We start from the raw sequence: 12,257 nt of genomic DNA on the forward strand, positions 1-12,257 counted from the left end.
AAAAATAAGGGGGGGATTTGAAGGTCGAAGGTCGAAGGTTTGTTTGAGATTTGAGATTTGAGATTTTTTTAGGTTGGTTAGGTTGGGACTCGGATGTGTGGTGTCTACATCCAAATAGTCATCAATAATTAAGATCAACGAGGAGATAAAACAGCACGAGAGGATAAGGATGGAAGGAAGTGGAACTGGACCTGGAACTGGACTCACTTTAATAACTTTTTTAATGATCAACCGGTACATCGACATCGAATGAAAGTGAGAGCGATGAACTCGGACTTAGGCAACGACGCAGTAGGCGTTCCCGCCAGTCCCGCCGGTCTCCTCGTTGGTGGGGACGTCGATGGGGGTGAGTGTGATGAAGGTATCCATTTGAGTTTGTGTGTGTGGGTGGTTTGGTTTAGTCTGGGTGACTGGAGAAGAGGGAGGGAGGGGAGGGGGGTTTTATACCCTGAGAGAAGAGAGAAAAAGGGATGTTGGTGTTGGTTTTGGGTACGAAATTCAATACAAGTGCACAATGGTTTGTGGGTCGGAGCTGCGAGATGCGAGTCTGAGGGTGTCATGCGACTCTGGAGAATTTTGAGTTTTGAATTTTGAATTCTGTTTTTTGAGCCCTGGATTTGTTTTTGCGAGGGTGTTGGAAACTTGGAATTGAATGTTGAATATTGAATGTGTATCGAATGAATGGGATTGCATGGTAGCCAATCAGCGAATCGAATCGAATGAATGGATGGATGGATAGATAGATATCGAGGTCCATACCCCATCTTCCGAGTCAGTATGTACAATATCTCTAAATCTCTAAATGTCTAAGTCTCCAGTAAAATCGAAAAGAAGCCAAACATTGAATATTGAATACTGAATATCGACATGCAATTCAAAAATACGACAAAAAGCAACAAGACGTTTATGATCTATAAATAGATCAACGTTTTTTTTAAATTTAACTTAGGTTCCAGCTGAGCGCGCGCGTCATAGGTTTACACGGTATGATCGACCCGTGTACGGGGGTAATTTAGTGTTGCCTTGCATGGAAGGAGATGGGGGTTCGGTACCGCGATGCGTGGGTCTTTTGTGCTGCTGTAGTATGTACGAGGATGTGCTATTTTCGTTGGATGATGCCCCCGTGTTGAAGGCGTGTCGCGCGAGGACCAGGGTGAAGGACAATTGGTGTAGGGTTTATTGTCTGTCAAGTGAAGAGGTTATTGTTATTGTTTGTCGAGTGCGATTGTGCGATTGTGCGTTGGAAGTGCATTGGCCGGCGGCTAATTGTTGATAAGCGCTTGGGCGCTTCGTTAGGAATTTTTGATATTTTGGGAAGGTGGATGCTCGGCCCGGGAGGAGGGTCCGGGCGCTAGCGGGTTAATTTGGCAACGTGATTTGTGTGCGGGTGTCAATGTGATTTGTGGGTGGGTGTCAATGTGTGTGCGTGGGTGGGCTGTTGAGAGGGTCCAAGGAGGGTGGTTAAGAACTCTGAGATCGGGATCGGGGTGGTGGGTGCCTATCTTGTTTGGCCGTGGCTTACAGTGGGTTGCGGTACCGAGAGGAACTTTGTGTAATGCGGAGGTTTAAGTACTTGTTAACTTTGGACTTGGGTGGCTGAATGGTACCGTTAATGGACAATGTCAACGGGGGTGAGGTAGGATAGATCAACCCTCGAAATCAAAGTACGCGCTACGCGTCGAGTCTCATTAAGTGGGCACTTGCTTTGATGGTGTTCTAATTGATTTCTGAAGCAGTAAGTATCATAATATCATATCGTACGCATCGTTTGATCTGGGATTGTAACTGGTGCGCTGGTGTATTGGAATTGAACTGATGCATATTGGCCCCTGGGGGACTCTGTGCTCACGAGGCGAGGACGGAGGCTGATGCATGATGGGGCACCGGAGCCGGTGCGGGTGCTGGACCAACTTACCAAGGCTCGAGCACGGACGGAACGGTGTTGACCCCCATTTCTGAGATCTACTAATGATATGAAGTGATGACTTGAATGAGATCTGTGAAGACTTAGACAATAAGCGAAGTGTGAGCTCGGTCCTTTCAACTTGAAGGTCACATCGCGGGCGGCGGAAGCACTTTTTCCCTCCTCCTTCTTTTCGAAACTTTGGGGTTTGAAACTCTTTGAGAGTTTGAATGGGTGAATGGGTGGATTAGATAGAATCCGTCTGTGTAGATCTGTGTCGGATGGTTCGAGGTATAGATTATATCGCTTTCCTGCATGTATCTTCGTGTTTTGAACATTGTACTCGGTTTCTGGATCGCCACTTCACAGTGTCTCTTTGAGAGAGAATTATGCCACTGTCTGCGTAGTAATGGATTAAGTGAAGTGTTGATTTTGTAGGCAGTGGAGGCAAGTTAGTAGCAGCTTGGTAGTATGCCGTAGCAAGCCAAGCGAGCCTCAATAAATTCGGATAGCCCACGATTCGTGGGAATAATACAGAGACGCGTTCAGTCGCGTCACGGCTCACGCGCACGTTCTTCTGGTGCCTCATCTCGTTCACGGTTCGCTGCTACTCTGACTCAGGGGATCACCACTTGATTCCATATCCACAATATCAGCTTTATGACCTATCGCTTGCTCCAATACGTGAAGATTTCGTGATTAGACCTGCAATTTCTAAATTCAATCGTTCAAAATTAGAAGCGTAGGTCGGGTTGAACAGATCTGATCGAAATTCCAACTTGCAGACTCGACATATAGTGAATGTGGCTGACATTTGGAATAGAATGATCGTAAGGCATTGAACATTCAATCTACTTTTCCACACAAACTCCTTCCCCTAGTCGTAACCAGACACACTGGAGCGTTGAAAAGATATACGTTTGTTCAACCATAAAGTTTCTAACCTTTTTTTCAAATAGAAGAATATCACAGTAGAAGAATTCTCGACACACATGAAGGATTCCGATGGAAGGTGATCGAGCCTCATCGATCGAGGTGCGCAACCATTCAGCCTAGCCAGATTTTCTAGCGGCGGCTGACACGAATTTTCCTATCCAAGGGTCCTCGAAAAACGTATATAAACCATGCTACTTCCCCATAATTTCTCATCACCAGCACATCAACAAAGCATCGAATACAACCTTCTATACAAAGCAGCTCTTCTGGATGTCGCGCGCCTGCGTGGCATCCCCCTTGTCAGGTTGGGGAAACCTGCATCTTTTCCACCATGTTAATCCCCCTGGACCGATGTTGACGGCCGCTACCCTCCTTGGAGGGATGTCGCTCGCCGGCGTTCCCAGTGTCAGGCGATATATCCCGGTTTCTATACATCGCTCGCCCACTGCGCTGGCTAGAATTTCTCCCATGGGGTTCCTCGTCGTCGAAGTGGGAGTTTCATATTTCGAATGGCTCAATACCATCTCCAAGCCATTCAACGAACCGTTTTATACCAATACCGATATCAATACCAATACCACATCCGACAACTATATAATCCCCCCTCCTCCCCTTTTTACGCACACCAAGGACATCATCCCTCTTCCTCCCAAAGCACTCTCGAACCCTTCTCGTATTACAAAAGATCTAGTATTTGTCGGCCATGCTCCTACTTGCAGATGGGCGTACAGTCGCGACCCTATCGACAGCGACGACCAGCCGGGGCTCCGCCGGTCTGCGCGTATAGCATCTGCTGTTCTGGCTGCACGCGAGACTGCGACCAGGACGACCTCTGCACCCAACGCCCGCCCCGCCTGCGGAAGAGGTGAGCAATTACGGACTATTTTTATCCGAGGTTGTAACTGACTCAATTGTCTAGCACCGTTTGTTATGAATGGTGGTCGTCGTGGTGGGGCTAGTGGAGGAGGAGGGTCAGGCCCAGGTGGAGCCGGCGCGCGAAATGGTATGTTTTTTTTTTTTTTTTTTGAATCTGCTGGGAGTAATTTGATATTGATCTCGTGTACCAGGCGCTACCTCTGGACGTCGTGGCAGGCGTCGAGGAGCTGCGGGCGCACCGGCACCCAGCCCTCCCAACCCCCCTTCCACTCAGTTCGATGACGATGGCTCAGACCCCGACGATGACCCAGAGGAGGTGGGCTGGGTATATTTTTTCTTTTTCGCCGTTTTGTCTACCCTCGTTGGGATCGGTTCGATGCCCAAGGTCAAGCCGCCCACAACACATATCGATGAGTTTAACGGTGATTTGGTGGTCTCCAAGCCTGTCACACACCCCTTCTCCAGAATCACTCGTATGGATATGACTTCGTTTCTTCTATTCTTCATTTTATGCGGACCTGGCTCAGAGAGAAGGGTATAGTCTTTTCTCATGTTGTGAATCTGATTCTGAGTTGCTAATTGGTCGATTTTCAATCTTACAGCGTGCAAACATGGCCCATTTCCTAAATCTCCAGGACTACAACATCAACAACTTTATCTTGCAACCCGAAAATCATTCTATTTCTATCCAACACATGGACCAATCTGTTTCCACAACCACCCCCGACACTGCTGAGGACATCGTCAAGTCTGTTCCAGCTGCCACTGAAAACCACGACAACAATGGATACTCTTTTGCTTCCGACCATGCCTTTTACGCCGACTCCGAGCCGTCGGGTTCCAACATCGAGGCGGATCTCTCCCTCGCCTTGACTAAGACCTGCGAACAGGCTGTTGAGGAGGAATCCGTTGTTCTCGACGGCGCAGTCACTCGTTGGAAGGGCAAGGGAAAGGCGATCGCTGGTATGGACGGGGCTGTCCTTGATTCTGCCTCGGTAAGCAATTTCGCCTGTTGTCATTCGCACATCAGCTCACTTCTCTTTTCTTAGGTCACTGAGCTCGAAGACGCCGTCAACTCTGAACATGTCAGCACCTTCAGCCGCCTCTACGTGCCCGTCTACAAGTACCGCCGCACCTACCCCAAGACCATCACCGTTTTCGCCCAGGCCGACAACCCCGCACAGGCCTTCGTCCACTTCCACCTCCCCAACCACCACTCCAACAACCGCGTCATGGCGGTCGACCTTTCTCGCCGCAAGATCCCCTTCCTTGCTAAGAGAATCGCGACCGCCAGCGACGGGGACGTTGTCGAGGGTGAGGGAGATGGTTGAAGATTGATGAGGGGTCAGTAGATGAACTTTGTTCGTCCTGCCTTTGTCTATCTTCGAAGTTGATGAGGGCCTGTGTACCCGAGGACGTACGATGTGATATTGGTAGTAGATGAACTTTGTTCGTCCTGCCTTTGTCTATCTTCGTCTCTTGGGCATTTTTTTTTTCTTTCGGCCTTGGTTTCGTATACGGTGCTTGGTTTTTCGGGTGGTTGCGGCGCGCGCGGCTCAGGGTTCAGTGGTGGCTGGCATCTTATTCGGCGACAGCTCAGCGCCAGGATTTTGGTTTGGTTTCCTTCAGTGGACAGGTTTCGGTGGGTTGTTGGACTATGGGTTTGTTGGATGGGGCTGGGTGGGTTTCCCGGTGAAACAGCCGTCTGACGAGATGGCTCGTTCTCACCTTCGCAGCCTTGTTGCGGGGGACGTGCACTGACGAGTGCGCTTCCTCTGGCAACACTGCGATTTTCGGGGGGTACGATGGTTGGGCTCAGCACTGACGAGTGCTGTCCCTTCCCTGAGTGCCTTCCCCCCACACATATCAGCCCTTTGATCGGTTTTTGGACGCTTCTATTTGCATGGACACGCCTTGGCTCTTTGGTTCCGGACACATCTTCTCCTCTCTGCACGGTATTCTTTCTCTATTTGCACAATATTCCCTTCCCATCTGCACAGTATCTGTTCCCTTCTCCATTTTCACAGTATTCCCTTCCCATTTGCACAGTATTCCCTTCCCATTTGCACAATATCCCCTTCTCCATTTGCACAGTGAATCATCTCTATATTGGACATCATCATCATATCATATTTCTCCTACATTGCACAGATCATATTATAGGACTTTGGATCATGGACCATTCTATCTAGCTCGTTACACCAGTCTCTTGTAAAAACATAAAAACCCATACATAGTTTGCTCGAAAATATATTTATTTAAAAGTTTCTTTCAAGTTTTTGGATCTTTTCTCTCATGATTATCTTCTTTTTTCGAGGTTCTTTTACCTTACCGGCTTGAGTGTCACTTCTGTGTTCGGACAGACAGCAGCGTTACACTCGTGCTAGCAACATGTGCGCCTACTGTGTCTAAAAATAGCCTATCTCGAGCGCTTAGCACTTTTCCGTCCGAGTCAGCATAAAATGCTCTCTCGAGCGACAACTCCAACGTCTACTACATCATAACTGAACTTTTGAATATACTCTAAAGCCGTAACTCTAGGCGGCGACCGATGCCTGTCCGAAACGAAACCCGTCAACAAGAAAGTTTATTTCTGATTTGCAACCAAAGGTTAATAATTAAGCTTCGTGACAAACGAAAAAAACGAGTCACTTGACAGTCCAGCGAGCATATATAAAGAGGGAAACATCTGGTCTCAATTTTATCCTCCCATTTCAAGCCAACAAGCAGACATGGCTCGTACTAAATGCTTCGCGCACAAGTCCACTAGTGGTATGTATTCCTTTCTACTGCATCGCAATCTTTTTTGTTATATGATATGTTAATTCTGATCTTTCCACCTACATAGGCAAGAAGCCCAGGTCGAGCGGATCAGAGCCAATGTCGAGTGGATCAGAACCCAAGTCGAGTGAATCACCACCACCCAAGGTCAAAAAACCGATTGTCGAGTCTACTGGCCGTCGGACAAATTCCGATTCTCGTTGGGCGCGTAAAACAGTGAGTAGAGTTTTTTTTTTTCACGATGCCGACACATTTTGACGGCGACTGTCTGCAAGGTTAACCAAAATCGTCCTGATCCATCAAAGGTCGTGACAGCCAGAAAAATGGCCAACAAGCGTCGTTTCCGTCCCGGGACCGTCGCCCTTCGCGAGATACGGCAATATATGAACTCCACCGAACTGTTGATACGGAAACTACCTTTCCAACGACTGGTCCGGGAAATCGCAACTCATTTCAAGGTAGGAGTTTTTTCTTAAAAAAATGCTCTTCCTTCCTGATACAACGTGTCCAGCCCGATCTTCGTTTCACGCCCACCGCGTTACTTGCCCTTCAAGAGGCTACAGAAGACTACATCGTCAGTGTATTTGAGGACACAAATATGGCCGCCATTCATGCCAAACGGGTGACGATAATGAAAAGGGACTTGTTTCTTGCTCGCAGAATCCGAGGGGACTTGACAAGGTTTGGGATGGCATGAGTAAAATAAAATGTGTTGTAGTGCATCAGAGGGTTGGGGAAATTATTGCAACAAAATGTATTGGCATATAATATACACCGACCCAAAAAAATACAGTGTGAGAATGAGAATGAATGACAGAATCGTGTATATTGGTCTAAAAAATCACCCTAAACTAGCATCTGAGTATCGAAACAGCCCTGCTAATGAAAACCCATGAAGTGGTTGCACAATGAAAAAGGAAGGTCAGTGAGCGTGTTTAGTACAAATGAGGGAAAAAGAACACAAATAATGAAGATGTAACAATGATAGTCCCCGCAATCATGTGGAACCATGGCAAGGCTGGCACGAATAAGAAGCCTAGGCCCACCATGATTGCTGGAAATCGTCATGAATAAAAACCGTTTGAGTCGTTTGATGCTACTGATGCATTTGGAGAAGTGCTTTGCTCGTCTGCATCGACGGGTTTTGAGAACCCGTTTTCCTCTGCTTTAATGGCTTTCGAAGCTGTTGATGTAGAGGGACTACATGTCTGCAAAGAGTCATCGGTATGCTCCAGGTTGATGGGTGGCGTGGATCGCTTTTGTTGCATGCCGGACTCCCGGTATTTGGTCTTGGTCTCTGGTGTGCTGGGCTTCGGCGTCGAATCTAAAGAAATATTAACAGATATAAAACCGTTGCATGAGCTGTTATAAGAAGAATGTTGCATACCATCTGTTAACGCAGATACGTTAGGACTTGACGACATATTTGGCAGATAATAAGCTAACCTTGATCCATTTCTATACTCGTCCTGGTCTCAAAGGAACTGCGAGCGGTGTCAAAAGATGTTGATCTCGAATTCTGACCCGATGTTGATATATTAGAAGACCTGCTCCTGGGCCTATCTGGGACCATGAACGAGGAAGATAGCGGAGACGGTGGGACATTTGAGAGATTGTGACTTGTCCCAGAAGATGATGCTAATGCAAGAGCGGCAGCATTGTCCTCTAAGGCACTGGTCGATCGTCGCGTTGATGATGAACTAGGCGAGGGGCGTTCTTTGACTGGTACATGAAGTTTTTCTGCGACATTCCTGGCTTGGGCTTCAAGGCCACTCGACACCGAGCGCACTCCATCCGGTCGGAGGTCTGCCCACATCTGTAGAGCCTTAATTGAACCCCATTCAATGATCTTGTTGTTTAGCCACAATAATGACACAGGCTTTGTTAGGAAATCATTGCAACCAGCTGCTAGTGCAGCTACACGATCGGTCTGGAGAGACGATGCAGTAAGAGCCACGATGATAACGGATGACCGATACGGGGAATTGAAGGATCGCGTCTCTGAGGTTGATGAAGCTCCAGAGGAAATTGAAGTATTTCCTTCATCTGTCATGGTTGGCGATAATGGGGGGTATCCTGACGCGGCGTTCAACTTTTCCAAACGCCTGATCTCTTTTGTCGCCTGAATGCCATCCATGATTGGCATTTGAATATCCATCTGACGACATTCGTTACAATGAGTAGAGATAACAGATACAGCATAGAAATGACAAACTCACCAAAATCAAATGGAACCCTCCTGTGCGCCACTTTTGCACTGCTTCTTGCCCATTACTAGCTAAATCATATTTGATCCTTTTCCGCCGCATGAAGGTCGACAGAATCGTTTGATTGATGGGGTTATCTATGTTGACACCGTAAGAGAGGAGGAAGAGAGAGAACCAAAGAATATTCTTACCGTCAACAATGAGTACACTAATTGGAGGAACAACATTATCAGAACCCATTACTTTCCCCTTTTGCTTAGCCCCTGCCACAGGAGTCCCGTCCTTGGTTTCACTGCGTTTGGCTGTTCGCCGTATAGATGGTGTGCCCTCGGTAGGCGCACTACCAGCTGATGCAAGTTTACGGATCTCATCGCTGGCTTTTCGAGGCACAGGAGAAAGGATACTAGCTGCAAAAGAAGGTTGTTCGCGCTGATCCTCGGTTGACCTGTTAGGCGAAGGGTCCATAGTCGAACTACTAGCCACTGGTTTGGCTTCCTCCTGACCAGCCAACTGATGTGCTTCGTGCAAAGACGAGAAAGACACATTGTCATCCTTTTTCCCGTCCGAAGAAACCCGAGATACTGATACTCTGCGAGGACCAGGGACGACAAGCTGCCCTTTGTCTCGTTCCATGGAATGAGTTACTGGGTGTTTGCTTCCTGATTTACTTCGAGGGTGGAAATAAATTCCTGCGGTCTGTCCATCAGGACTTTGGATTACAAGGCCTGATGACGGAGAAGTTCCCAGTTTCTGTGCCGCGACGGAGAAGTATTCAACATTATCGGGCAAAGCAAGAGGTGAGGGTGGTAGAATGGACGGCCCGTTTCCAACGCTATCACTGGATCGCGCAGAACGATCTGAGTTGTTACGTGCACTTCCAGCCGGCCTGCTCAAGTTTTTCACCAATGGAGACTGGGCTTGAGAAGAGGGATTGCTATCTGGATTGGGCCCAATATTGCTGTGCTCACTGAGAGCAGGAGAGAAGAAAGATCCCGATGCGTTGGGTGTACCAGGGCTCATTGGAGACGTCGCGATTGGCATGAACAATGGATCGACAATGGGTTTAGTGACAGCGGTGTGTAGTGCAGTCAAAAAGCGACGAGGCCCCGCAGGTTTGGGTATGATCATGACTTCGGGTAGGGGTGTAGAGGTAACAGCATACGAATGCATGATAGATTGCATGACATCTCTCACCAACTTGTAGTTCGATAAGCTCGTAAAGTGCATTATCACCACTGGCGGTGACCGCATAAAGTTGCTCTGAAAGGTTGCGAGACGAGCCATGGCTGGAGAGGATTTAGGGCGATGGTTGGATGATAACGACGGCCGCTTTCTAGAGTTGTTGACCATAGTTGGCTGGTTTTCGAATCGAAGAGCCTGCAGGCGCTCTTTCAGAATATCGATATCGTCATCAATGAAGATGAAGTTTGGAGTCGCAGGTACAGGGGCACTGGTATCAGGCTTAATTTGAAGATTTGGGATGGTATCTCCTGCATATGTAGGCAGAAGTGGACTCTGAGAAGTTAGAAGTGATTCTTCTTGCCCGGATGGAGTTGCATCCGTTAGTCCATCCACTTGGCCGTCTGGCGACACATGCGTGACATCCATACCCCATGCAGTCAAATAGCTCGTCAAATGATGTGCGAAGGAACCTTTTGCGCTGGCATAAAGCTTCACTTTCCTACCCTTCAAAGTCTCTCCGAATGAAGAAAGCTGCTCTAGAGTAGGTTCTGGGTTAACACCATCGTCAAACGGCTGAAGGGGAATCGGCTGTGCTGGCACAGGAGCTCGATTGAGAACCATTTCGAGATCACAAGTACGACCACTAGTAAACGCTTCTGGGGGAGGAAGGTCCGCAGTTAACTTGCCATCGATCTGCTTGAGAATACGTCGCAAAAGAAGAGTAGAGAAGGTCGGCTGTACTCTTGTCTCAGTGGTTACAACATCATGTGGACGATCTGTATCTTGATGCGTGTCCAAAGGAGCGTACTTGTGTGAGATTCGGAGCTTGACCTTGACGGGACCATTGGATTCCAGAGGCGCGGCGCTGAGCATGTCGTCTACAGGAGGACTTTCCGTAGGGCCGTCGTGGTCTGCCAATGAGTTTGATACAGCACTGACGAGAAGTCCAATCTCAATAGAATCCCCTCGCTCTGCAGTGTTTAAAACTTGACGAACAACCTATAACAGAAAAGACATAATGAGAGGTTTAATATGATAGTAGCAAGCCAACAATCTGTACCTACATGAGACAGTGCGAATGATATCCCGCTTTCGTTTCCGGAAACATAAACATGCTTCAAGCCTACATCTCCGTGATAGAGGACCAGATCAACTCCTGCATGAGCTGCAGCACCACTCAAGGCATCGCCTACGCACTGCAGCATTTCTCCAATGTCAAACTCGTTGTCGGTATCAACTTTTGTGATAGTTGGGATGGGGGAAGGGGGATTTTCTTGACCCATAGGACGAGAAGTGCTGGCACTCGCTTGTTCACACAAGGCAGACATATTTGCGGATATGTAATTAATGTTTTTCATCGCTGTGAACATGGCGGACATAGATGAAGTCGGGACTGACAGTGCGCATGCTGAGAACTGCTCTTTCGCTGGATCCAAAACCTGTGGGGGGGATATCTGAAGCATGGTCTGGATAACCAACTGGATCGAATCCGCCAATTCTACAGAGACTTCCCGGACTTGATCATCTTGTGACGAGCGTGAAAGGGACGATGTTTTGTAAGAGTCAGATCGACCTGGCCGGTGTGGGTTCTGAAGCTGACTGAGCTGCGAAGGCAGGGGCATGGAGAGGGCTCGAGATATGCCAGGCGCTGGGACGTCAGCAAATGACCTCATAGGTACTTGAGCGGTGGGCGACGTCGGTGGAGGCGCGACTTTCCAAGTAGGACTAGTAGTATTCCCTGCTACATCCTCTGCTTCTGAATCGTGCTGTTCATCGTCTGAGGAATTGGTTATTGGCGGCAGCGTAGAGCGCGACTGCTGCAGACCCTCCATGACAGTGTTTCGATGGCCTTCTGATGGAGCGTACGATACACCGAATTTGCTTCTTGCCGGAAGCTCAAGAGAAACGCCTTCTTGGATGAGGATTTCGCCTTCTGCTGTCATGCGCACGGCTGGGAGTGTGTGGGGGCCCGCCATGACTTGCCTTGCGCGAGAACAACCAAGATGTGTGAAACCAGGCTATAAAAGCCCAAATTCGTGGGCCCAGCTGTGCGTTGAGACGCGACAGAAGAGTAAATAGATAGACGTGACTCCAAGCTATGCAGTCTGTATGTGAAAAGGAGGGTGTACAGAGGGTTATAAGCGATGGAGGAGGTTCAATCACAGACTGATGTCAAGGACGACAAGAGGAGTATAGGTCGAGGAGGGGCTCCATTTCAAACCGCAACAAACACAACTATTCATCTTGCTCATTATTTTTTCAACTGATTCATTTACTCGCAATTTATTTCAATATATACACAATGACCCATAGTCACAAAGTACTTGCGTGCAGACGCAGAAAAGGTAAAACTATCGACAGGTAGAAGAAAA

The 12,257-nt window shown here is 48.1% G+C and overlaps 3 protein-coding genes across 3 annotated transcripts; 2 read left to right on the forward strand and 1 right to left on the reverse strand.

Annotated features, from left to right (window-relative positions):
* Positions 1 to 3,190: 3,190 nt before the first annotated feature.
* On the forward strand, positions 3,191 to 5,046 carry JR316_0005208 (uncharacterized protein; the record flags this gene model as incomplete). The annotated part of the gene is made up of 5 exons (XM_047890971.1): positions 3,191 to 3,704; positions 3,759 to 3,842; positions 3,907 to 4,250; positions 4,318 to 4,710; positions 4,765 to 5,046. The coding sequence occupies 5 exons, from the start codon at positions 3,191 to 3,193 to the stop codon at positions 5,044 to 5,046; spliced, it is 1,617 nt and encodes a 538-aa protein (XP_047750732.1).
* A 1,401-nt stretch (positions 5,047 to 6,447) lies between these two features.
* Positions 6,448 to 7,193, forward strand: JR316_0005209 (Histone H3; the record flags this gene model as incomplete). The annotated part of the gene is made up of 4 exons (XM_047890972.1): positions 6,448 to 6,487; positions 6,564 to 6,712; positions 6,772 to 6,954; positions 7,008 to 7,193. 4 exons carry the CDS (start codon positions 6,448 to 6,450, stop codon positions 7,191 to 7,193), a joined length of 558 nt encoding a protein of 185 aa, XP_047750733.1.
* A 367-nt stretch (positions 7,194 to 7,560) lies between these two features.
* JR316_0005210 (Response regulator mcs4) lies at positions 7,561 to 11,861 on the reverse strand (the record flags this gene model as incomplete). The annotated part of the gene is made up of 5 exons (XM_047890973.1): positions 7,561 to 7,820; positions 7,943 to 8,654; positions 8,716 to 8,840; positions 8,895 to 10,884; positions 10,950 to 11,861. The coding sequence occupies 5 exons, from the start codon at positions 11,859 to 11,861 to the stop codon at positions 7,561 to 7,563; spliced, it is 3,999 nt and encodes a 1,332-aa protein (XP_047750734.1).
* Positions 11,862 to 12,257: the final 396 nt, after the last annotated feature.

The sequence above is a fragment of the Psilocybe cubensis genome, chromosome 4 (genome assembly GCF_017499595.1).
Source record: "Psilocybe cubensis strain MGC-MH-2018 chromosome 4, whole genome shotgun sequence".
Lineage (NCBI taxonomy): Eukaryota > Fungi > Basidiomycota > Agaricomycetes > Agaricales > Agrocybaceae > Psilocybe > Psilocybe cubensis.